This window comes from Pleurodeles waltl, chromosome 10, assembly GCF_031143425.1.
Source record: "Pleurodeles waltl isolate 20211129_DDA chromosome 10, aPleWal1.hap1.20221129, whole genome shotgun sequence".
NCBI lineage: Eukaryota > Metazoa > Chordata > Amphibia > Caudata > Salamandridae > Pleurodeles > Pleurodeles waltl.
This window is the reverse complement of record NC_090449.1, coordinates 186,617,890-186,644,757: the sequence shown is the minus strand read 5'-3', so window position 1 is coordinate 186,644,757 and position 26,868 is coordinate 186,617,890. Positions and strand designations below refer to the sequence as shown.

At 43.5% G+C, this 26,868-nt stretch overlaps 2 protein-coding genes across 7 annotated transcripts in view; one reads left to right on the top strand and one right to left on the bottom strand.

Moving 5' to 3' along the window:
* Nucleotides 1-5,997, top strand: part of CIITA (class II major histocompatibility complex transactivator) — a 249,070-nt gene extending 243,073 nt beyond the window's left edge. For both annotated transcript variants that reach the window (XM_069210170.1, XM_069210169.1), the window contains exon 22: nt 1,986-5,997. The gene's annotated coding sequence lies outside the window, so the exon portion shown is untranslated. The remainder of the gene's footprint in view (nt 1-1,985) is intronic.
* Nucleotides 5,998-23,403: 17,406 nt separating this feature from the next.
* Nucleotides 23,404-26,868, bottom strand: part of DEXI (Dexi homolog) — a 137,410-nt gene continuing 133,945 nt past the window's right edge. For 2 of the 5 annotated variants that reach the window (XR_011199073.1, XR_011199072.1), the window contains one exon: nt 23,407-24,429. Coding sequence is in view for 1 of the 5 variants with exons in the window: in XM_069210168.1 (XP_069066269.1) it covers nt 24,359-24,429 (71 nt within the window). In the remaining 4 variants the exon portion in view is untranslated. Of the gene's footprint in view, nt 24,430-26,868 lie in introns of all 5 variants that reach the window. The other 3 variants (XR_011199070.1, XR_011199071.1, XM_069210168.1) reach the window with 2 other exon arrangements.

Below are 26,868 nucleotides of genomic sequence, written 5' to 3'. Positions count from 1 at the left end.
TTAAATACATTGCTCCATACCCTCTGGGCGGTCAGGGCCTACTCTAGAGGTGACATATATATTAAAAAGGAAGTTTTGAGTCCAGCAAAAAAGTTTATTTTGCTAGGTCGACATGGCAGTTTAGAACTGCACATACAGGCTCTGCAAAGGCAGGCCTGAGATATGTTTAAACTGCTACAAGTGGGTCGCACAATCACTTCGGCAGGCACACTAGTAGCATTTAATTTACAGGGCCTTGGCACAGTAAAGAGGTAGTGCCTCTTTACTAGAGAATTACAAGTAAATTAAATATGGCCATTGGGCATCAGCCAGTCTTACCATGTTTCATGGAGAGAGCGCAAGCACTTTAGAACTTGTTAGCAGTGGTAAAGTGTGCAGAGTCCTATGGCCAGTAAATATGAAGTCAGCAAAGACAAGAGGTCTGAAGGAAAAAGGATAGGGGGACACCACACTAAGGATGCTAGATCAAAAAACAGTCCTGAGTTGGCACAGGACTCAGGCATGCAAAGCTAGACAGGAAACAAGCAGTGAGACAGGCAGAGTAAGACTGACTCATGAGCATTAGCACTCCAGTCTCTAATTAAGTTCAGAATGTTCTACCCTGGGACGCACTGGAACAGACAGGTAGTCTGTAGTAAGGCAAAGTGTGGTTCAGGAGTGGACACTGCTGGGGCACTAAAGTTTCAATTTATGTGGTTTCCAAAGGCAACTTACAGGAGGCACAAATGCAATTAGTCAGCCAGATCCATGTAACTAAGGGTCTAACTCCTGTCCACAGACTGTACGGAAGCTAAGAAAGGGAATAATACAAGTGCCAAAAATCATTACTGTGGCTAAGAGAAAACAAGAAATGGAGAGTTGGTTAACAATGATTCTGGAATTCACCTGGTAGACGTGGAGTCAAGTGCTGGAGTACTGACTGGATTCAGGAGCAAAGGGGGTGAAAACAAGACCATGCTGGGGCACAGCAGCCTCTGTTAGTGGCAGAACAACTATACACCAACAGTATGAAACCTAGTGTCACATCCTGGTAACATGCAAGCTGGCTTTCAAATAGATATCAGGAATAGGCGTAACAGGGTGGTGAATGTGAAACACCTAATCAGTAGAAATTAAATTTGTAATTCTCTTCAGAGAGTTGCAATTTAGGGCGTGATTGAGAGATTGGTGAAGAGGCTACTTGGTTTCAGCTATGACAGAGTACCCTCCCTGCAAACCCTTCGCCCACCCGCCTGATTTACAGGTGGATGGACCTTCAGTATCTCAAGGACAGAACCTACTCCAGCTCAATCGCCACAATAGCGCACCGGGTAGTTTTGTCGATTCAACCGCCTTTCCAATTTAAAATAGATGGTTGAATGGTGAGTTTTTACTGCCTGCCACCACTGGGTAAAATCGGCTATTAAGGGACAGTAAACACGTTTAAATGACCCCCAAACAAGGGGAGTCAACTCCCAAGGAGTTCCCACTTTTTTTTGGGAGAAACCCAAAAAAAATGCTAGAAGTTTGACAAACGTATGTCAATTTGACAGTATCGCCCCTCAAACGTTTAACACATTGACAGGAAGTGGTGTGACAGCACTTCCTGACAATAACTGGCAGCAAGCCTGAAGGGCTTATCTAAATGCAAAGGGTGCCTAGTCCCTCAAGGCTAAAGCGAGTGTTACTCCTTCGCCCTGATGGAGTACAAACTGCCTTCCACACTCTAAATCAGGCCCTTAGATTTTTAACCCAGAACTTGCTGCCTCTTACCTGTAAGAGCTTGGATCTTTGCTCATGAACTATAAATAAATATGGCTAACAAGGATGCCGCCAGTCCTTTATTTGTGGAGCGCCACCATTATCAAAATGATAAAACAAAACAAAGACCAATGAATATTGTGATGCTCTGTATTTTATACGAAAAAGCTACATTTCTGCCAACAAACTGGTACGAAAAATTAACTACCCTACAGGTAATTCATGGTCCTCTTTTTGTTTCACAGATATTTTGGAGCAAGCAAGAATCTTCAATGTCTTCCTTTTATTTGACTGCTGCTTCCCACTAGAATGAGAAACCAGTTCGCAAAGGAGAACAAATCATACTTTTCTGAACAGAATCACGAAGAATCGCTACTGAATTACAATTGGATCGTTTCATAAACAGCACTGTGAACTTTATTAACCAAAATGGCGACAAAAATGCACTGCTTATTGCACTACTGAAAAGAAATTGCACTATGCGTTATAAATATCTTTCTTTTTTGCACTCACTGAAGCATATGATAAATACTGCTGCTCAAGAATGTAATGGTATGTTTTGGCACTGAAATGAGGTCCAGTGTGGACTTCAGGGGAAATCATTTAACAAATGCCAGTTAAACAGGAGGTGAAGGATGTTTTCACAGGCAGTGATATGAGTCTTTCTTTCTATGTCCTCAAGCACCGTCTACACCCCTCTAATCATGAGCGTTGTTCATTTATCTATCCTATTTCCTGGTTACTTGACCAAAGAGAAACGAGTTTGCAAAAACTAACCAGCAGAATTAAAGACTTCTTCAAATAAAAAGTTCTGCTAAGTCAACCATTCCACTAAAAACTAGTTTTTCTGTGACACAAATATAGAGAACATAGAAATCGCCCACTATGACAGGCCTGCAACTAAATTTGATCACCAGTTATCAATATGTTTAGCTCGAGGTTTCATCAAGTCATTTTGGTCACAGTTTTGTGGAATACATGTTTTAGACATCTAGGGGCATATTTATGAGCCTCTAGCACCACCGGAGCATCAATTTTCGTCAGGGTCCGGTGGCGCAATGCCCTGCGCCATATTTACAAGGTGACGTTAAGCCACTTTTTGTGCCTTAATGCCACCTTGTAAATACAATCGCTTCACACACAGCTCTTTGCGTGGAAGGGGCAAGCAATGGGTGTTGCTGTGGGTGTGCCAAAGCAACACCCATTGCATTTGAACCCAGCCTCAGATTTATGAGTTTTCGTAAACCTGAAGCACCGCCAATATCTAACATCACCACAGTGGTGTTAGCAAGGCGCAGAGAGGAGGAATACTTTCTATGAGGAGCACGCATAGAAAGAGCAAAATGCCAGACATTATTGTTTATGTGTGGAAAGGTGTCCCTGCACATAATCAATTAGTGATTGTTTATGTACAGTAAGCAACACCTTTCCACACATAAACAATCAAACCCCTCAACGCAGACATACTTGCACAATGGTGCAAGGATGCCTGCGTTGGTGCTAGGGAGATCAATTTAGCGCCTTCGCAGGGGACAACACAGGGGTGCGCCGTATTCAATTAAATACAGCATATCCCTGTGTTGTGAAACTGATGGAGTGCAGCGCTGCCAATTTTGGTGCAGCATCGTGCTTTGTCATGTTCCTTTAAATATGATATAATTGATTATACATTTTCAGCATCTGTTAGGTTTCATGTAAACAATGCCTATATTTTTAAATTATACCTAAGGTTTCGACTTAATGCTTGTAAAATATTTGAACATTTTTAGTGAATTACTTTTTTTAAAGAAAGTGAATGGTAATCAGGTACATCGATTTACACTGGTGTAAAGAGTGAGTAGCACCTCAAAACTTATCCTGTAGCATGGCATGCATATTTGCAATGATGTGGGTGGTCTTTAAAGGGACCTGCTAGCATTTGGACTCAGGGTAGACAATGGAGATTATGAAAGGATTGGGAAAATGGGCACCTTAATTATATTTCAGTCGTTGGCTGAAGTCCATTAACCATTTGTTATGTGGCAGTCAAGGGACAGTTGACTACAGCTATTGAGATCAGCAGTTCCAAGGGGTCTGCCACCTTGAATGAAAAAGCCACTAGAAATCAATATGCAAGCAATACCTTTTACTGCTAACTTGTGTTCAAGGATTCTCTCAGGCAAAGGCCTTCTGCTCTGTCCTAGAATTGACCTTCAACCATCGCACTCTCCTCCATTGTAAAAAAAAACATTACGCCAGAATGACAAGAAAGTGGCACATCAATACTGATGTGCCACTTTTCTTGTGTCGCCCTTGTCCCACCTAACAACACCATGTGTGCGCCGTATTTATAATACGGCGCACCATGGCGATCGTTAGAACAATAGGGTCAACATTTTTTATGCTATTGTGGCACTTTGCTACACTAGCATAACATTTTTTGACGTTAGTGTAGCAAGGTCCAAGGAGGCTCATTGATTTCAATGGGTGTATCATTTTAACGACTGTCTGAGCAGACTTTAAAAATGACCCCAAAAATGGCGCATTGAAATCTTGTAGATGTCACTGCACCATTTTTGTAGGCCACCTAACCCAGGAACGCCCCCCATACATACATTATGCCTGACTCAAACATAATATGGCACAAGGGTCGCAAAGCTGCACAATGCATGAAATTGCCTTCTTCAGTCAAATTAGCGTAAAAAAAATACATTAATGTGGAGGCGCTAGGGCCTTGTAATTCTGGCCCATTGTGTTTTTTGTTTTTGTTTTTTACTTTCCTGGCTGTTTGAGTCTCTTAATGCTACCATATAGCAGAACCCTGGCATTGTTTTTGAAGTGTTGCACAAAACGGATAGCCTGATAGTCCCCTTTGAAAAATTATCCTTTCTAAAATAGTCCTAAAAAAGGCTGGAGTTCACAATATACTTAATCCTACATACTTCATTTCTGAAGATAACGTGCCCATTGCCATTGGAGGAATGCACACATCATTGCACGACATGTGTGAAGTTCTCCTGCTCGTAGCACAGAGCTAGGTTACTTGAGAGGTTTCAGGGGATCTGAGCACGCTTCAATGGCACAGCTCTTTTGATGGTATAAAAGAGGTACTAACTGTATCTCAACCTTGATAGTTGTTACTTAAGGTTGCCATTTTTGCTAGTTTTATGTGTAAATAATAACTCTTGGATGCCTAGGCTGAGATCAGTCAACCATTCTTACAGACAGTTTATCCTGAATTCTTTCTCCCCTCCACACCTTAGTATCTTCATTTGTAATGCTGGGTATCCAGTAATCAACAAAGCTAGTCCCGCATTGAAGCTCAATGTGTGGCACCTTATCTTAAATTGCATATAAGAAACAGCAATATATCCCCTATGACTTTTTTGATAGCCATGAATATCTGAATATCATATATTATTTTTGATACAAGCAAGGTTACATTAAATTTACCTGGTGTATTCTTGAGATGGCTGGGAAATGGGGTAGGAAGGAGACAAGAGTCCTTATTTCCTAAGTGTACTAGTTTTTTTTGCACATATATTTGAACACATGCAAAATCTTGTGGGTTCACTTTTGAGTCCGTACTCACTTTTTCAGGAGGTCATGTGACAAGTTTTGAATACTGGCAATTCCTCCAAACATTGGTTTGAACTAAGACAGACTTCGTTTACTCCTTTCGTCAGTTAAGCAGCTCACACTCAACTAGTTTAGTCAAGAAGAAATGTCTTTTCTGCTACAGCCACCAAATAAGTGGATGTAACAGTCGGACTGAACACTCAGAAAAAAAAATATCGGTACTTGTTTTTTTTTTTATGGTTGTAGAATCCCCATGTTTTTTATTCGGGTGATTTATTTTAAACACTGTTCCAAATCGAGGAGCCATAACATTGTATTGTACCATGCAGAAGCTGTAACTTCAATGTTCACACACACGTGACTTAAGATCCATGGCCAGTTTGTATTATAATCCATTTTGTCAGTGTAGATACAATCACAATGCATGGCTATGCTACTTGACAGAGAAATAGTTCATTTGCTACGAAGATGTAGAAAGGCTTTCAGTAAACAAGACCCAATGAATTCACAAATGGCTGTTAATATTTTTTTTCTAATGTTGCTCATGTTTGTTACATTAGTGATGTTTATGAATCTTTGCTATAAAATGCTGCTGTTGAGACTAAAATGTCAGTGTTTTTGTACAAGATTGTGGGGGCATCGAGGGGGATTTGTTGTGTAAATTAAAATGTACTTAATAAAGATCAAAAGACAAAGTCAGAGGAGTTGTTTGCAGCATATTTTTAATTTTTACAAGGTTGGATCCGTACATCTTCATGATTAAGGATATCTCACCAGTAGGTAGTTATTGGTAGGACCTAGTTTCCATAGGAAAAGCATTTTTTGTTTAGCTAATAACATTGGTGCCGTTTCACTAATCTTCATGAAATTTTCAAAATTAGTACGCTACACACTTCAGCTGTTGTCTTAAAAGTTTCAGGGTGATTCGTCAACAATGGGCCGAGAAAAAGGGGGTCCAAAAACCGCTGAACGCAGTTACACCAAATTTGGCAAGAAGCTAGATTTTGATGCAAAGATCATGTGTTTTATGTGGTGTAAATCTGTTAAGTAATTTTCAAGCTATTAAAGGTATAAAAACATAGATATCTAGGGACATGGAGGCTCCATAGATCTCACAGATCTAATGCTGAGATCTGATTGGCTGTCAACACTTCAACCAGGCCTGACCCCCTAGCCTTTGTGCTGGGGTACCACTGGAAATCTGACAGGGCAAAAAAAGCACTTAAAAAAAATAAAATTGCTGAAAATCACGGAGGACCCCCAAATCAAGCAAAATTTAAACAAAACAAGCACAATCTCCCATGCTTGTGCACACAGGGCCCTCTCCTAAGGCTCTTATGAGCCCCGGGAACCACCATCTCCCTAAAGCATTTTTTAAATATTGGAGGGGTGGCCATATACGACTCCAGGCCCAGCTCATGCAAAATGAAGGAGGGACCCCTCTCCTGGAGCCATTAAAGGCCCAGGGGACCACCACCCTCTAGGGCAGGCTCCCGGTATTTGCGGAGTGCCCACCCTCAGGAGATAGCTTGCTTGGTGGGAGCCTTTGAGAGCTCATCCAAGCAAGAGCAAACACTATTTCTGCTCCCAGCAAACAGGAGCTGTAAATGTCAGGAGTTGTCAGGGGTGCTGGCTAAACTGGTGGCAGGGAAGACAAAGGAGGGAGAATACTGGTATAGAGCTACCCAAGATCACACAGAGAGACAAAGCATAAAAAATAAAGGGAATGTCGGGTAAAGCACTCAGTAGCTCCACACAGTAAGACTGAAGCTCAGTAAGTTTCTCACTCACAACTGCTGTTACACATTCTGACTGCTAATATCCATGTATTGGAAATACATGCAAAGTCAGGTGCCGTGGAGCTGACCCCTATGGTGATGTTATAAAAGTAACTGAAAGACAATACTCACAGTAGACAACAAGCACCACCTAGGTTGTCAGCTGAGCCCACAGATCTTGGCGATCAAACAGGAACATGCAAGGCAATAACAGCAAGGGTGTAGAAATAAATACAACCACAATAGACAAGGAGTTAGCAAGGAGGAGTCCTTAACTGGAAAGAAGAGAAAACAAAGGGCACTCTTGGCAGAAAGCATGTAACAAAAATACCAGGAAAATATAAGAAGACAGCAGGAATATAGCAAACTAAGGAAAGAAAGGCAAGGACTGGGAAAAAGAAAATACAGAACGAGAGGCCTCAAGAGAGCACAAGGACTGCTGTTGCAGGAATCAAGGAAACACTGCAGACAGAAATAGTACAAATTACAAGGAATAGCTGAGGCTCAGGAGTCAAGCAGCACTGCAGGTAGTGCTAGTTCAGGAACAAGGATAGTCACAGCTCAGAAAAAGGAACAAGGAATAATTACAGTTCAGTAACTCAGGAAAGAAGAATAACAAAAGCTGAGGAAACAAGGGAGAAATAACTAAGGCTCTGGAACCTCAGGAAACAAAGGATAGCTATGGCTAAGAACTTCAGGAAACAAGGGTTGGACTCATCGGTAAACAGCTACAATGGCCAAAAGTGGACTGAAGAGAACAGAAGCTTAAAAGGGCGCATAGTAAACACATGCATCAGGTGTGAGCAGGCTAGCATCAGCCAGATACAGGTGTGCTGAATACCTCCCCCCTTTCCTGGCCTGCAGAGGTGAAGACGAAGCAGTGATCAAGGGATTCTATATAACTGAGTTTTAAGCAAGAGAAGACTGGCTTCCACAAAACCCGGCATGGATTGGGAATGGATGGTAATTTGCAAATAGTGTCCCAATGTCTGGAAGTCAGGATATACATGCAGGGAAAGGTCTGGTAGGTTATTACAGCATTGAGAAGTCTCACAATTTGGCCCCCAGATGATGGCCACGAGAGCGCAGGGAGCAAATTGTGACAGTAAAACTGCTCCTGAATGCTGGGAGAGGAATTTTCATCTGTTTCCCTGCCCACTGTCACGGAAGATCCTTTCATCTGCAGGGAAACAGATAAAAGGATTGCTCCCACATGCAGGGAACTGCGCTTCTTGCAGCTCCCTGCGGGTAGGAGCAGTGCCAACTCCCACAGAAGGCTGAGTGCCAGCTGGGAGTGTGGAGGCATTCAGGCACCCCGCGGTCCCCATTATTGCACACTTGGTGCCCTGGGTGTGGCCAGGACACCGAGGTAGAAGTGGCCGGCATCAAAGGTTGGGGTTCCTGGGGCTTTTATCAGCCGAGAGAGGGAGTGGTGTGGCCACCCTCCCCCTTTCAGTACTTGGAATAGTTTCCCAGGGCCAAGATCGGTCTGGGGAAGAGGGCCACATGACCCCCTCCCCTTTAAATCATAGGCCAGGCCCTGGGAGATTCGGTCTCCAGGGCCAAAATCGGCTCAGCGAGGGAACCCACACAGTCCCCCCCCTTATAATAATTAGCCAGGCCCTGGGGGATAGGGCGCCAGGGCCAAAATTGGCCAGGGAGGGGGGCCACGCATTCCCACTCCTTCAAAATAATTGGGAGGCCCAGGGCATGGGGTGCCTGGGGCCAAAAGAGGCCTGGCGGCACATGGCCCCCTTCCCACTTTCAATAATTGGCCAGGCCATGGGGGATGGAGACCCTGGGGACCAAATCAGGCGGGGTGGCCCTTTGGGGGGGGTTGGTTGCAGGGTCTGGCTGCAGGTCAGGCATTCTGGCCAACCTTGTCTGCCGAAGGCCTTGCATGGTGCAGAGTTGGGTGTTTATGGAGGGTTGGCTGAAGGCCCTGGGCAGATTAAAGTAAAATGATTAAATATTACTTAACATAAAAAAAATAAAAATCACTAAAATACACATGTTACAGAAATCCTAGTGTAAGGAAATAGAATTAAAAAAAAAAACATAGAAATTCATTTAAGAAACCATTATAATTTTGTTCATGTTTTCCTTGCACAAAACCATAGAAATTCAGCAGTTAAAGTAATGGTGATCTCAAGCAACTATACCTCATTCCCTAAGGTAACTACAACTCGTGCCCTCGCCATGCACTGTTAATTGCTCTACATATTACATCACTCATAACATCTTCTATGACATAATTGATAATATCATGGCAACATTTGCAGCAAAATTATTGAAAAGAAAACTGTGATTGGCGAGGGCGCAAGTTATAGTTACTTTAGGGCACGAGTTATAGTTACTTGAGATAACTAAAACTGCAAAATTTCTATGATTTTGTGCGAGTAAAATATGATCCTATATAACATCCCTGTAACCTTTGTTTTTTTTTAAGTTAAAATAAATATACAGATAGATAGATGGATAGATAGATAGAGCGCTAATTAGTTTCATATCCTTCTCTTGGATTTCAGACTTAAGTTACATTCCTAACGTGATGACATCCATCTGTATGTATGTCCACCGAACCTGTTCACGACTACCATGGACCTACGCCCACTGGAGAACATGAAGTCTTGAGACAAATTAAATGAGACAATTTGCACACCTAGTTCCTCATAGTATCTATGTGGTTTACACTCACACTATGCCACTGGGTTCCAGTTTTTCTGTAGGTGTATCATTCCTAGAGTGACATGCTGTGGTAATGACTTGAAGCTGTGCTTCCAGTAAAGAGATTCCTTATCAAAGCTAGCTTCTTAGCATAGACTGGCTGGTGCCTGGTGCCTGCGTGTCTTCTACTGTCCTCTGTTCCAACTGTGCCACATCCCATTTAAACCAATCTTTACAGGTTGGATTTTTGGACTTTCTGTCGCCTAGGCCAGGTTGTGCAGTTTGCGCTATCTGCTCCTCCCAGTCCAGCTAAGTGCCACTATCAAGGCAACTGTGCATTAATTAGAAGAGCCTTTTAAATTCTGCTGCTAACTGTGTTACCTATTTTGTTCATTTTAGCCTGTTCCAAGTAGTTTTATAGAGGATGTTCATATCTTGCCCTTGTGACATTCATATCTCCGTGTTACTACAATAATGCACAGTGCTGGAGCCTGGTAGCGTGTTCTTTGTTTATCAAGTGTGACCAACTCAGTTAAAGAGCCCCTTCAACACAGTCTGTAATGCACACCTCCTGAAAAACTCTGTCGTTCATACTTCTGCTCATTAGCTACCTGTTACATTTCCCATCAGTCTTTGCCTCAGCCTTCAGGTCTGGAATGGGAGCATCTGTCCTGCAACTCTCGAACCAGCCTTACGACGGAATGACACAGTGTTGCATGGGTAAAAATTAAATATTTTTTTATTAAATAGGATGGAAGGTCAGGGAACCCACTATGTGGGAGGTGACAGCCATTTACAAGACACAAGGGTATTCCTGCTTTATATTATCTGTTCTAACGTGGCATGGGAACATTATGCTATCAATATTATAGGTGCATAGAAGTAGATGTCAACTTAACTAAAAAAAATGATTACTATGTGGGACTACTCAAGTATCAGAGATCTGTGTAGTGTAGTAAGTAACAGATCTGGATGTGGTAAATGTATTGTGAAAGGGTTCCAAGAGATGGTATTTCACTGCCTATGGTCAACGAGAACAGGAAGCAATTTGATCTAAATGTTTGAGGGACAGGTTGTCAAGTTTGGGTTTGTAACATATGCGAACTTCTCCCTCATTCTTGTGGCAATGGGATGGTGGACGGTTTTACCAGAGTGATAGAAAATCATTATTGGTTTTGCAGTTAAAGATAGTTAGGCTAAAAGAAAGAGCTTTTACCAATGCTTTAGGTGCGTAGGAAACGTTTCATTCAAGTTACAAGGCTTCACCCACTGACCTTATTTAAGGCAGACTGACGCACTGTAGCTTCATGCCAGGTGGAATAAGGCAACAAAGAAAATTAGAAGGTTCAATGATGATGTTAAGGCCAGAGTGGTGGTTTCAGCAACAGATCTCTATAAGGTCCATCTTGACAAGAAAATTAGTTCACAGGGATGCTGAATTAACACTTGGTCAATTTGGTGCAAACTAGGAAGAGAGTATAAGTCTCGAAAGGTAAGGCTGTTGTGAGCGTAAAACAGATAGAAAATGGATTACAGTAACCATAGAGTAGAGTTTAACTCTATGGAGATGAAAAAGGTAAGGTATGGCACTTATGTAGCGTAGTCCTTTGCAATGTGTGTTCTGAAGTTAGAAAGACAAAGTGGTTGAAAACATGTAGAGTAGTAGCCAACCCACCGTAATGCTGTTGTACATCAGGATATCAAGCCCACAAATATCATACTACCGAAATATCAATGTCAGAATATCTACTCCCAAAGTCATCAAGATATATATATATAGATAAGTATAGATTTACTATACTTAACTCCACATTACTGTGCCTTGAAGATATCTATAAATGTTGTCCAGGTACACAAATGTGGAGCTAAGCATAGTGAGGGAAGATTTCTGAAGGGCAGTAAAGCGAAACAAGCAAAGCAGGAGAAGAAGCAGAAGATTGTGATTTTGGAGAGTTGTTATAAGATGGTATTCATACAATATTTGTGATGGAGTCATGATCTCACAGGAAGATGAGAGACAAAAAGGATTCTTTGGAGTAAGTGTGTTTACTATTTCTTTAGCAGGCGGCTAGTGTGATGTATACCCAGCGCACAACTATGCTTTGGATTGGTGTTTTTGGCATTACAATAGTTAGGATTTAGGCCTCGGTTTACAGTGCGGCTGACAGGTTACCCCAATGCAAAAGTGATAGATATCCTGCCCATTGCATTACAAGTGCATTGTATCCCATGGCATTTGTAATACAGCAAATGGGATATCTGGCAACTTTGTGAATGGGTAACCCATTTGCCGAACTCTAAATCAGTCCCTTAGTTATTTTGCTAATGCTTTGTATTACTTTTGTCAGCTGTGTTTTAATTCAAGTTGGAGAAAGGGTGTCTTGGAATGATCAAAATCATACCGTCCCTCTAAATGCAATGGAAAAGGCCTAATTCCTAGACTGACAGTCCTGGAAGTGATTTACTGATGAAATAAACCCTGAGGCTCTTAAAGAGAATCGAAGTGTTCCACATTTCATTGAAAAACCCTTTTCTGCTCCATTTAGATACTTGGTCAAAGAGGATAAATCCCTGATCTAACCTTCAAGGAGACCTGGAATACTACGAAATCCCTGTAGATGTGTGAATGATAAGCACAGGGTTCCAGCCAGGTACAGGACTTACCACTCTGGGCCTTAAATAGGGAAGGTTACACATTTTCTGCCTTCTCTGGAATCTGAATATTCTTCTGAATAGCAGTGTTTTTAGAAAGAAGTTAAACTGGGGTATGGAATAGGCCCTTGATTTGGCTGCACCAGCCATTAACACACCTCTTTTCTGTTATCATGAGACTATAGCTAGGGGGAGTTCCTCTTAATCTACACCTTCACCCGTAGAGGAAAATACACGTCACTAAACAGATTACGGGAATTTGTAAATAAATTCAGTCAAGGTGTTGGAGGTGGATCCTGGCCTGTATTGTCTGTGTTGCAACAGCAATTGCCAATATTTTATTCAATTCAGTTTGTTTATTTGTATAGAATTGATTGATTCCTGCTGATACAAAAATAAAAATGTCAAACTATTATAAAGGTAGACATGATTTAAAACCTGCATAAAGGTAAAATCAAACAACAGAATCAACATTAAACAATAACTTAAAAAATTGTCTTATGGATCACAGTTAAAAATACCACCCACATGTAAGTTTACTTGGGACGAAAGAGGAGTGGTTACCCCAGGTACCCCCAGATGAAACTGAAAGCCCTATTCCACAACCAAATTGTGTTTTATCTAAAATAAAAAGATAATAGGAACTGACCCTCTCTGATATTGAATTGCAGCACAAACTCAGATCCACATGCTCCATTTTTGGCCTTCTGGCATATGTTGGCTTATTCTTCTGATACACCAGCACCTGAGGTGCAGATATTGGACAGGACATCAGGCACCACCATGATCATTCTGGCCAAAATTAGCACTGCTTGTGTTCAGAGGGCACCTGAATTAGGATCAGCTACTCCTCCATCACAAAACTATTCAGCTTTCAGCTCTACTTCAGTTCAACGAAGGATGACCCTTCGCACCATCTAGCCACCATTGATGTAATTCTAAAATAGAACATGAGAAATGTAGGTAACATCAGAAGCACTTGCCATCCAAATATAACATTTTATCTTTCCAAGGGAGGATTGGGGTGGTGTGGCTCCAGATCTAGCTTCCTCAGCTCAATGACCCAAGCCACATGTTTTTTTCCAGGTCTCCCTACGCGTTCACTTAGTACACTTGACTTAAACTGCTTCAAAGCATACCTACACTGTTCTCATTAGGATGTTAGACAGAAGTTTCTTGTCCTTGTTTCTACTACTCCTGCTTTCCTGTTCTCCCCTGGAGTGCCTGAATGAAGGTGCTTGTTTAAATTTCTCCTCCCAGCTATGGACCTCATATCAAAGCCCATCTGTGGTGCCAGTTCCTCTGAATTGTAGATCGCAATCCAACCCACATAGGTATGTAGCAGGCACTGTATATGATAAAACAAGTTAGAAGTATTAGCCTAATCCATCCTCCACAATAGGAGAAAGCAAAATCTTACATGTGTGAAAATCTCACTCCCAATATCACATTGGGATGTTGCCAAAGTCAATATCCCTCTAGAAGATCTTTCGGCTCACCAAACCCACATGCTTCCCCACCAAATCTGCTTGCCTATATCCTGCTTTATTAATATGTTTCGTGTTCTCCTGCCAAACCAAATAGATTTCCTCAGTTACTCCTTTTTGAAAATGTCCCTTTCTGCAAGGTTATCCCCAGACTTTTTGACTTGCTCCTCCTATATTTTTGGCCCTCTTTTTGTTGACTTAGGGACTCTAGGGCACTTTACCACTGATAATCAGCAGTAAAATGCATGTGCTTTCTTCCGTAAAACTTGGTATAATTGGCTTACACCTGTTTGGCTTATTTAATTTATATTTAAGTCCCTTGTAAACTGGTATACCATATACCCAGGGCCTGCAAGCTACTAGTGGGTCTGCAGCACAGATTGCGCCACCCACAAAAGTAGCCTTTCAGACATGTTTCAGGCCTGCCACTGCAGTGTTTTTGTGTATACTTTACTGCCACATTGACTTGGCAAGTAAAACTACTTGCCAAGGCCTAAACTCTCTTTTTTCTAGACCGAAGTCACCCCTAAGGTCTTAGATAGCCCTATGTGCAGGGTGCGGTGTATGTAAAAGGTAGGACATATACTCTTATGTGTTACATGTCCTAATAATGACAAACAGCCTATTTTAATTTTTCACTACTGTGGGTGCTGCACCTCCGATAGGTTTGCACTGTGAATTCCCTTTTATATGTCTAAGTGGTTATTTCTGATGTTTGGGGAGTAGTGTGGGGATGTTAAGTATGTTTGGAATGGTAGTGATAAATTCTGCTTACTGGTGTAGGTGGATTTTACAATACTAACTTAGAAATGCCACTTTCATAAAGTAGGCATTTCTTTGTATTTATAATTCTAGTGCGTTGCAGCCTGACTCCAATGCACATCTGGGGCTGAGTGACAACTCCACTTGGTGCATACCTGCCAGAGAGTCATCACACAGGAGAGGCTAGGCTTGACAGAAAAGGCATCTGCATACAGATAGTGTTCTTGGCTGGGGAGAGGGATGGTCGTTCACACCTTACATGGGAATAGGCTGTGTCCTGCCCTTGCACAATGGACTGATTAACCCCTACTAATGTCTGGTGAGAGGGCTAAGGAGTAAGGGTGTTATGCTTCACTTGAAAGGGTTATTTCAAAGTTACCCCTAGACAAAGGCATTTTTGGAGCATAAGAACAGGGGCTGTCGCATCATGTTGTTTTAGAGGACTTGTAGACCTGGGACTGAATCTCTGCCAGAGGAACTGCTGCACTGAGGGACTCACCTGGACTGCTCTTCTACTGTTGCCTTGCTGCCAGCTGCTCCCTGATTCTGGTGTAGCTAGGCACTGCTGGACTGTCAGAAGGAACCACCATTCTTGAACTTTATGGGCTAGGCTACTACATCTCTGTCCACAAAGTGCTCTCCCAGGTGTCCGGTGCATGGGGAGCATTGGTTGCCACCCCTGGCATCGTAATTATAGCACTTGGTGGGCGCTTTGTGGATTCACCTCGTTCCTGTCTGTATTACGTGGGGAACGTGGCCTCAGTCCTTTCTGAGTGCTTTTCAAGCGGCGTGTGGTGAGCACCTCTGACCCTCGTGGGCTTGTGGGGAAAGGCCGTGCAGGGCAGACACATGTGCCTTTTGTCCCAGGACTGGCATCTACAACTTCCCTGTGCCTCCTCGCGCAGTCCCAGCAGATGGATTCTGACTAACAACCCGTCTGTAAGAGAAGCCATTTGAGAGCTTCATTGTTGTTGGGAGCAACCTCGCCAGCCCTGCTGGAATCCCCCAGTGGGCCCCCACCACTCAGCCAAGGAAACGCAACAACCAGGGGGTGAGATCTCCCCATCCGAAGGAGATCGTGGGCAGGCCAGCCTTCCCCTGGCGGCTGCCCTGCATAGATCCACACAGAGCCCCCTTCCTCAGGTAGCGACACGGCTGCGGGGTTGATGCAGATGAAACCAGCAGGAGCCGTCTTCGCCAGTCCAAGGCATCAAAGCCAGCGGAATGCTGGGTACCACTGTTGTTGCTCCCAGATACTACGAGCCCAGAAACAGGGAGTTGGCGGTTGCATCTGGAGCCACCCGTCCTGTTCCTAAGTCCAGAACCAAAGCTTCCATCTGGCTCCTGAAGATATTTCTTTTGTTTGGAGTCCAGGGGGTCCCTGCCTTGAGAGGCCCTTGCCCCGGGCTGTGGCAGGGGCCGCTGTAACTGTGGGCTTGTTACTGGCTTGAGAACCCTGCAGGCATCTACAGACCACGGGAGCCAGTTGCTTTTACTGTGGCACGATGGTAACACCTATACACAGTGCACCGGGCTCTCCTGCCCTGCCAGGGCTACCACAAAGGGATGCATAGAAGCACTGTTGTGTCCATGAGACAGTAAGGGGCCAAATCTTGTCAGAACCTTCCTCCCACCCTCCTGTCCTTATGCATACCCAGCTACACAACGCTGTTGATTCTTACTGGCTGTAGGTCCAGAGGTATTAAGTGACTATGTAGTAGGTACGGTTTCATGATTCATGATGTTTATTTTGTATCCTGTTGCATTTTATACCTTGACCTCCAGCATGCAATTTTGGGTCTCATGATGATGTACAGAATAGTAACCATTTCAGGACCAGCCTAGTATACACAGTGTTCTGATCCATAATGATGCTTATGTTTTATCTGCTGTGTCCCCTGCCCTAAAAATATGAAACATGTTGGTATATCTTACACTGTCAGGAGAATGAGGTTGACCTCAGAATTTGCATAGAGTGCACATTATTTCTGGGTTGATGAGCTGCAGTAACTCATAGGTGTTTTTTTTTCCCTTCATAATCAGGATCCTGAGTACGGTTCCTTTTGGTATAGTGTGCACAGGGATGTTTTCTTTGATGATGGTTGGCAGTAGGTTTCTTGTTGCACTCATTATCATATTTGTGACGGTTGCCTAGTGGCAAAGTAGGCGCTGATTTATCTTGTGTTGGTCTAAAGTTTTATGTATAATATACTTTATATTTTTATAAAATATTGTGTGGAGTCCCTTTTATGGTGTATTTATTTTGTCACTGGTGTGAATGTGTTGCGCAAACGCTTTATACATGACATCTAAGGATAAGCCTAACTGCTCTGTGCCAAGCTACCAGGGGATGAGCACAGGTTACATTTGGTGTGTAACTTACTCGATTTCAGGTAATATCAAGTACCAGATGCATGCAGAGGCAATAAGAAAGGGTACACCTGATGCTCCTGTACCTTCTTGTAAATGCATTTGTGGTAGTACATGGCCTGATGTTAATATGTTGACAAAGCAACACATGCTTAATCGGGGACAACTGAACTTGCAAGGCATACCTTCTAAGGTTCCAGGTGAGGTAGCAAAACTCATCTAAAAGAAATTCTGTTAGTATTCATTTTTTGGATGCATTCATTTTATTTAGCTATAGAGCGCACTCAAAGAATGCACATTTTGGCTGTCAGTATTCAATACATTACTGGCCTGTTTCTGGGTATGGAGGAGGAACACTGTATCGGGCACATCACCTTTTGATGTACCTGGTAGGGTATTAGGTCATTTTGCTAGTATTTGTGTCATTGTATGCACGTCATCGTCTCTGTAATTGTGGTGCTGATGTCTAGGTGGTTACTCATTATCCATTTATCTATGCTGAGGAGACACCTGATGAACAAAATACTTACCTTCAGTAACATATTAACTGGTAGAGACTATCTAGCTGCATATTCCTTTCCTTTGAATTTCCAAAGGCATCAGAGTAGATCAGGAAAGTTTTGCTTGAGCATTACCCATGCACGCGCTGTTGGGTGGCTTTGTTCGGTTCCGTGTGGCAGCGGTGGCAGCGGCGGCAGCGGATGTGACATCCCGCCCACCTATATAAGCGCCACCCAGGCACGCAAATGTCAGTTGCTTTTTTCATGACTTTACACACCAGGCGTGCAGAGCCATGAAATGAAATGAAGAGTGTGTGTCCAAACTAGGGCCCTAAAAGGGGTCACTCTAACCCTAATAAATGAGTCTGCAGAGCGGGGAGGCATGGGTAGGTGTAAGAATCTTCAGCTGTAAGAAAGCACCCTCTCTCTTGGCATGGTTACCCCATTTTCTGCCTGATGTCAGTGTGCTTGACTGTGTCTACTGAGATCCTGCTAATCGGGACCCCAGTAGTTATGCTCACTCTTTCTGAAATCGGTTGTAGGATACTGTTAACACAGCATTTCACCCACAATCAGCATACTGGTGCCTCCTTATTAGTCCCTAGTATATGGTACTAGGTACCCAGGGCATTGGGGTTCCAGGGGCTATGCTATGGGCTGCAGCATATATTTTGCCGCATAGAGGAAGACCATGCAAAGGCTTCTGCAGGACTGCCATTGCAGCCTGCGTGAAAGGGTGCAGGCACCCTTTCACTGCCATTTACACTGCACCAGGTAACTTAAAAGGCACCCCTATTGCAGCCCTCCAGCTCTGAGGACAGAGTGCAAAGTACCTGTGTGTGAGGGCACCCCTGCACTAGCAGAGGTGCCCCCACGACCTCCAGGACCACTATCCCAGACTTCGTGAGTGCGGGGACGTAATTTTACGCATGTCCTGGACATAGCTCACTTCCTATGTCTAGCTACATAATGGTAACTCCGAACATAGGCATGTTTGGTATCAAACATGTATGAACCATACCCCAAGGCTTTTGCAAGCATTGGTTGTATGATCCCATGTACTCTGGGGGCTCCTTAGAGGACCCCCCATACTGCCATTTCAGCCCTTCTGAGGTTTCCCAGGGAGCCCCAGTTGCTGCCACCTCACAAAGAGGTTTCTGCCCTCCTATTGCTTGAAAAGCTCGAGCCCAGGAAAGCAGAACAAGGGATTTCCTTTGGGAGAGGGGTGTTACACCCTCTCCCTTTGGAAATAGGTGTTACTGGCTTGGGAGGGGTAGCATCTGAGTGGTCAGTGCCAGCAGGTGATGTCAGAGCCCTCCCCGATAGGTGCTTACCTGGTTAGCTGACCAATCCCCCTTTCAGGACTATTTAGCGTCTCTTCGTTGGGTGGTTCTTCATATTCGTATTGCAAGATTCCAGGAGGAATCCTCTGCATCCTCCACTTCAACTTCTACTGGAAGAAACTGCATCTGGACCCTCCAGGAACTCTACAAACTGTGACAAAGAAGCAAGACTCCTTCTGCAACATGTATCTTCAGGTCCTGCCAGCAACTGAAACTGTTTCCCGGTCATGCATCCTCTGAAGACAGCCCGTCTTCAGCCTGCACCAGAAGAGCGAAGGAATCTCCTTTTGGGTGAAGGAGTCACCCACCTGCTTCTGAAGGCACCGACTGCAACGACGACCGGCTGCGTGGATCCCCTCTCCTGCTAAGCTACCTGGATCCTGCATCATGGGTGGTGGGCTGAAGTGGTCCCAACGTCCCACTGTCCAACTTTGGTGGAGGTAAGAGCTTGCCTCCCCATGCAAGACAGTACCCCCGTGCACTGCATGTTTTGCGTCTGGCAAGGTTTTTTGGCATCCTTCCATGAAGTTCTTCGCTGTTGCAGCTCTGGCCCCCAGCAGTCTATCCTGTGACGCACAGCTCCCTGAGTGGTTCTCTGGAGACGTGGAAGCCTTTGTCGTCCTGCTGCATGGGCCTCTTTTGCACCTTCCTTGTACCCGTGCTGTGGGACTCCTGGAAGCGCAGCCTGGCCTTCTGTGGGCTCTCTGAGTTGCTGAGAAACCCCCTTGTGGGTAGAGCCCACCTGGTCCTTCCTGGCCCCAGGGAGCGCCATTTTCCACTAACCGTGAGCTTTGCGTGTGCAACAGCTTGTTGGCGGACTCTAGTGACGCAAACCACACTGCAATCATTCATCCAGTGTGGGACATCATTTGCACTAACCAGGAACCCGAATCCGTCTTCTTGGGTGCAGTACTGACTGTTCTTCTACACCGGTGGTTCTTCTTTTGCACCTTCATCAGGTTAACAGGGGGTCCTGTTCTCCCTGGACTCTTCTGTGATACTTGGACTTTGTTCCCTTCTTCCTCGGGTCCTCAGGTCCAGGAATCCACTGTTGGTGTTCTGCAGTCTCTTCTGGTTCTTGCATAATCCTTCTTTTCGTTTCTGTGTCTGTTCTGGGAAATTACTGTGTTTTACTCCTGATTTCCTGGTCACTGGGGTGGGTTCTAGTACTTGCCATTGGGGTTTTCTAGTACTCCCAGCTCCCCTCTACACACTACACTTGCCTACGTGAGAAACCGACATTTGTATTCAACTTTCTTAGTATATGGTTTGTGTTCCCCTAAGGCCCATTTCTAACTATTGTGATTTTCACAAATGTTCTGTTTTTATGCCTATTTCTGCATACTAGTGTATAAAATGTGTGTATTACTTACATCCTAAGGGAGTATAGTCTCTATGGTATGTTTGGTATTTGTGTCACCAAAATAAAATACCTTTATTTTTGGAATACTGAGTATTTTCTTTCATGTGTGTGAGTACTGTGTGACTACAGTGGTATTGCATGAGCTTTGCATGTCTCCTAGATAAGCCTTGGCTGCTTATCCACAGCTACCTCTAGAGAGCCTGGCTTCTAGACACTGCCTACATTTTACTAATAAGGGATAACTGGACCTGATATAAGGTGTAAGTTCCTTAAATACCCACTACAAACCAGGCCAGCCAGCTGCAGCTAGAGTCTCTACCAGGTAATATGTTACCAAAGGTAAGTAACTTGTTCATCTGGTAGAGACATCTAGCTGTAGATTCCTTACCTTGAAATAGATACCCAAGCCATACCATCCTGGCGGTGGGCTGCGGACAAAATTTTCTACACTAGAAGGTCCTGCAAGACCTAATGGGTGAAATGCCCATCTCAGCGGCCCTGACTGTCTAGGCAGTAATGTTTTCAAACGTGCGCAGTGATGCCGAAGTTGCTGCCTGACAAATGTCCAGGACTGGAACACTGTGTGCCAATTCTATGGTGGCAGTTTTACCCCTGGTGGAATGGGCCCTTAAGCCTTGAGGAGGCGACTTTTCGGTCACGGCATAACAATTTTTATACAGAGAATGACCCAGTGCGATATGGTATGTTTCTGTACTGCCCGACCTTTCATGTACCCACAAATCCCACAAAGATTTGGTTGTTCACCCAGAACTCTCTTGTATGATCAACAATGCTCTTTTTGGGCTCAGCCTGTGGAGTCGCTCCTCTTCCTTAGAGGGATGCAGGGGAGCAAAGAGGGTGGGCAGGGTGACAGTCTGTCTCAAATTAAATGGGGACACCACCTTTAAGAGGAAAAAGGCAAGGGTGCAAAGCACCACTTTATCAGTAAACACAGTGAGATATGGACGCTTGGATGGCAAAGCCCCCAGCTCACTCCCCTTCCGGGCAGATGTTATGACCACGAGATAAGCTGTTTTGATGGTGAGCAACCTGAGGGGACAATTATGGAATGACTCAAACGGTGCACACATTTGGGATGTAAGAACCAGACTCAGGTCCCACTGAGGCATAATGAAGGTGGAAACATATGTACCAACAGGGGACTTAAATAAAGAGGGTTGGTCAGGCAGTGGCAGAAACTTTGATAAGAGCAGATAGATATTCCTTAAGAGTGCCGTGAACAGAGCTCTGCTGGCAAGATACAGAATGAAAAGAACATCAGATAGAGAGGCAGAAAGAGGGTATATAGACTTCTCTGTACAATATGTACAATATTTTACACATTTTTGCCAATGGCAGGGGTATACCATTTTGGTGGAGGAACGCCTGGCTGCCAGAATAACATTACAGACTTCCAAAAGGAAGGTTGACGGCTGTCAACTGTCACCGCTCGATCTCTACACATGAAGGCGTAGAGTTGACAGGTTCAGATGGAGAACCCTCCCCCTGTTGCTGCGACAGAAGTTCCTCCTAAAATGGCAAGCTGATCGGAGGATTGATGCTCATTTTCAGAAACCCAGATACTAGACTCTCCTTGCCCATTCTGGAACCACAAGGATTACTTTGGCCTGGTCAGTCTTGATCTTCTTGAGAAGTCTGGGCAGAAGTAGTATCGGCAGAAAGACATACAGGAGGCTGAACTTCACTCATGACGAAAACCATTGCTGAGCGATTGCTGCCTTGGAAACTCCAACGTGCAATACTGCTGACATTGTGGGTTCTCTTTGGAGGCAAACAGATCTAACCAGGACTCTACCTACTGCTGGATGAGTCCTTGCCCCACCGCCAAATGGAGACGTCCCTTGTGATCCACTAGGCATCAACGGATGAGTTTGTCTGCCCTGCTGTTCCAGCCAGGTCCAGAGACACAGGGCCTCTTGACAAAGCATCCAAGACCCCATCCCGCCCTGCTTTTTGCAGTACCACATGGCGGTGGTGTTGTCCGTGAACACCTGCACTGACATCTCTTTGACAGAGAGAAGAAATCCTTTCAGTGCTAGCCAGGTTGCACAGAGCTCCAGCAAGCTGATGTGGAGTCCGGATTCTGCCAGAAACCCAAGTCCTCTGATCTCCACTTCTCCCAGATGGCAGCCCCATCCTAGAAGTGACACATCAGTCATTCCTGAGAGGTTTGTTTGGAAGAGAGAGAGGAGCCTGCCTTTGATGCAATTGCTGTTCGTAATCTACCACTACAGGTCTTTTGCAGTTCCCTCCGAGATCTGGACCAGGTCAGAGAGATTGCCCTGATGTTGCGCCCACTGTAACTTCAGGTCCTAGTACATACCCCACATATGCTATCCAGCATGATTCATCAGCAGGATGCAGGAGGCCATGGGCCCAGCAGCCTGAGAGTCAGTCTCACCGAAACCTAGGACAATGGCTGAAACATCAGTATCATAACTGTAATACTATAGGTGTTCTAACAACAATTAATCTGTTCAAGACGTAATTACACAACACCTCTTGTAGAAGTAATGCAAGTGCAATACTGGGTTCTTTGCCCTACTGGATGAACATAATGACCTAGTGATTTATAAATACTGATTTATTATTACTATTAAAAACATTGGGAAATAAATGGGTATAACAACTTACAATGTTTAAAGTTAAAATGATGGTGCTTCTTGCAGACTTCTATCTCAAACCCCCCTTTCCCCACTCTCAGTTTTGAACTAAGCACCTCAAAGGCATGACTAACCCTCACAGAAATTTCATATCCTTTCCCAATCAGAATTATCCTGGCATCTAGCCCTTTTTGCCTCAAAATATCATTTGTAAACTATTATCCACTAATACTCCATTTTTGTAAAATGCACACCATAAACCGGAACTAGAAATCGCCTATTAGAACATCTCCACCAGCCTATGCTCTAAGGTAAGACTTAGAGGAAAGCTACAGGATGCATGTACAAATGTACATTTTATCCAGCTTTTGTATGAAGACAAACTTTTAATCAACACTTAAGTTGAAGGGACCATGCATGCATATTCCTGCCATCAAAAGTGGAACATAGCTTGCATTGGCAGCCAGGGAGATGTTTACTGCTGCTAACAAACGAACAGGCCTTGTGCTACCAATACAGTAGAAAAATCTTAAGTATGTTTTGACAGTCAACAAACGTTTATTTCTTCACCAGCAAAAGACATACAGGGTAGTTATTTGTAACAACAAGGTCACACACCTGCTGCATGCCAAGAGTAAAAAAGTACAAAGGAATCTCGATTTTTCCTTTTTCACAACGATCGTTACTTTAGTCATGGACCTTCTGTATTGCTAGATACACCCACACACAAATGAAAACGATTCCCACAAAAAAATGAATGGAACCTCTCAAACATGACCACAGTTGAAATGAAAAAATTAAAATTGTATGACAATATTTGTATGCATCTTATGTTTATTTAAGGAGGAAAGTTTAATGTATTGCTCTTAATTGTGCTAAAGAACTCACATTTAAGCAAACAAGTCAATACTTCAGGAAAAATAACATACTGCAGTACATACATTGTTTACTTATTACCCTAATCCACTTCTGTCGCATGTTCTGTTGTTGACCTAAGAGTTTAATTAATAATTTTAAACCAGATGTATTATGGAGAATTGAAAGTTAAATAAAAATTGTGATATTATTTAAGATGGCTGCAGCACTCTGAATAAAATGGCATGGTTTAAAATCACAATCATACCTTTTCCACTTGTTATGTTGTGTTCCACTTGTTATATGGTGCGACAATACTTTAAATACGTAAATTATATCAAACCATGTTAATACGCAACCACCCCTTTGTTATAATTAATGCATGAAGGCAGCTTAACTGAAGGAAGGTCTCACTTGGTGGTGTACAAGAAAGCCTGGATCAGGAGGAAGCATACTGTCAAAAGAACCCAGGAAGCCCCAAAAAGATATTGGAAGAATTTGTTCAAAAAATGTCCTTGAATCCTTTTATATTCCAATTTCATTTTAACCTTCACTTCCTCTTCTTTTCTTCTCATTTTCAATTGGAGCATGGCAATTTCTTAAGTGCAGTAACTTTTGAGTTTTTGGCTCATTTATTTTTTTCCATTTTCTCTTTTTAATCATTTCTTCCGTTTCCTTCTCACATTTTCCTTTAGAAGCCAAGTCAGGGAAGAGTAAAAAGCGCAAAAACCTGTCAGAGGGAAAATATAATTGTTCAATCATTTTTGTGCCTCAAAGAGATTTGTTTTTACTTTTCTTTCAGTAATAAATCAATTTGTCATGCACTCGATAAATTAACAGTAATATCAATCTAGGACATTTAGTAGTTAACAGATGAAGATGTTTTTCTTCTGAGATGTTACCTCATCTCTTGCAAATGTGGTTTAAATAAACCCCATTAGTCTGCAAGTCTGTGTGTGATTCGTAGCCTATTGCACGGACGTACCACATAATTCATCTGAGGTTTAGCTTCTATTTTTGTAATAGGAAATAATTCATTAATGCCATCTGAAGCATTTGTTGAGCACGGTGACTGAAATTTATCATACTTGATTATAGTTTCACATAACTGCTAAAATTATGTATTCTGCGCTGCAATCACGTCTTTAAAGATACCTTAGTTCATCAAGCTGAAAATATTTTGTAATCCTAGTCTTAACTGATTCTCTGTTCTCTCCACCCACCTCTACTACTCTGGATTCTGCACCCTTTATAAATATATTCTTTATTGGTTTTCACCAGAAGAAAACAGGGAAATATAGATTTTCCACAAGTTTATATATACCAATTAGAGGAAACATTTTAAAAAGAAAATTAAGTTTCCCTCAACCCCCACCCTCCATGTTGCTCTCAATCCCCTCATAGATGGAATAACAATCATTCTCCAGTTTTTTTGTACCATAGATATTGCTTTACCTTCGACATTCTCTCACGGCATCAGGCCAAGTCCTTGGTTTCCACAACCTAGGGGGTACCATGCCTCAAAAGCCCCATCGGCTACTCCTTCTCCCACAACTCCCACATATTATATCAGGATCAGGCCATGGCCCCCTCAGTCTTTTATTCCAATGTATAATAGGCCAGTACTTATTAAGGCTGCTACCCCACGCCCTCATCCGGCAGTGCTTCTGTAACCTGATCATTCTCCTGATCATTCCGTAACCCTGCCAACATTGCCGCCCACGCAGCCAGATCATCTTCCACTTTCTCATCACGTTTGACATGTTTTAGCTGTATCTTTTCCGCTACAGCCCATTCTGATACAGCCCCAAGCCAGACTGAGTAACGAGGGGAGGGGCGGGGTGGCAGGTGTAGCAGAATCCAACTACCTTATAGCATGCGGCGTTCAGCACGTAGGAGACCCAGTAAAAGGAATTTCCTACCCAATTTCTTCTCTTCAGGGGTTGATATTAGGCCCATGGACCCATCAAAAACACACTTACCAATCCCTGCCAAGAGAATATCAGCTGCTAAGTATGGTGCTGCTGCGGTCATTAACTCACAATAGTAAGTGCCACAATCAATCTTAGGGCCATGTACATTTCCCACCCATCTAATTCAGGATTACACAGCGGCCCTCTGGGGTCAACACACGGGCCTTATGCTTAAAGGGAGTCTCTGGAGCCATGCAGATCAACGTCCCATATCCAGAGTATGAGGTAGAATACATGTGTCCCCTCCTTCTCATTCGGAGACTAGAGACACTTTCTCTCCACAAATGTGTTTACTGCAAAAAAAACAATAGACACTCAATATCGTTTTGAGTAGACATGCACTCGCCGACGCTTCTCTAGCCGGCCCTGGCATGTCACACTATATGTCATTATCTTAAACCCATGAGCAGCCATCTCTATCCAGTGTCAAGCAAAACCGTCCCCCTTTCCACCGAGGCAAGTCATCCATCTTCCATTCCATCAGTCAAAAAAACTTTAAAAACGCCAGACATGTTCAGGAAAAGAGCAGCGATTAGTACCCTAAACTCGAAAAACACTCAGAATAAAAGTACCCCCCCCCCAACTTCCTCCGTCCCTTGGGAAGTACTGCAAACTCGCCCGGTCCAAAACTAGGCCTGATATCAACTGGCACCTATTGCCCCATTCCCATATACTTATGTAACCTTAACTCCGATTTGGAGCCCAAATACTTAAAGCTGCGCTAGAGGTCGGAACACAATGAGCAATGCGAGGGTGTCCTCAAGCAACACTTAAGCGTCTAAACCCCTTCTTTTCCCTGGTATCACTCCTGGGCCCAAAGTACTATGAATATATCGTTTACAAACATATATCTATATCTATATCTATACCTATCTATCTATATATCTACATACATATATATATATATATATATATATATATATATATACCATCTCAATCCTGTGACCCTGGAAAGAATCCTGGGAGCTCATCTGTTCCTCTTCAGCCACAAGGGTGGCATCCAGACAGACTACAATTCTGTCATTGGTGGCAGGGTTGTCGTGCTCCAGCTTCCATCTAGGTCCCAGTTTCAGTTTGGCGAATTGTCTTTGTGTTGTTGCGTCGTCCCCAGTATGTTGTGAAGAGCTGTGGCCCTGACCCCCACGGAGAGTGTCCAATCAGTCACTCGCCTCCTCAGATGTGAAGAAGATTTTCCT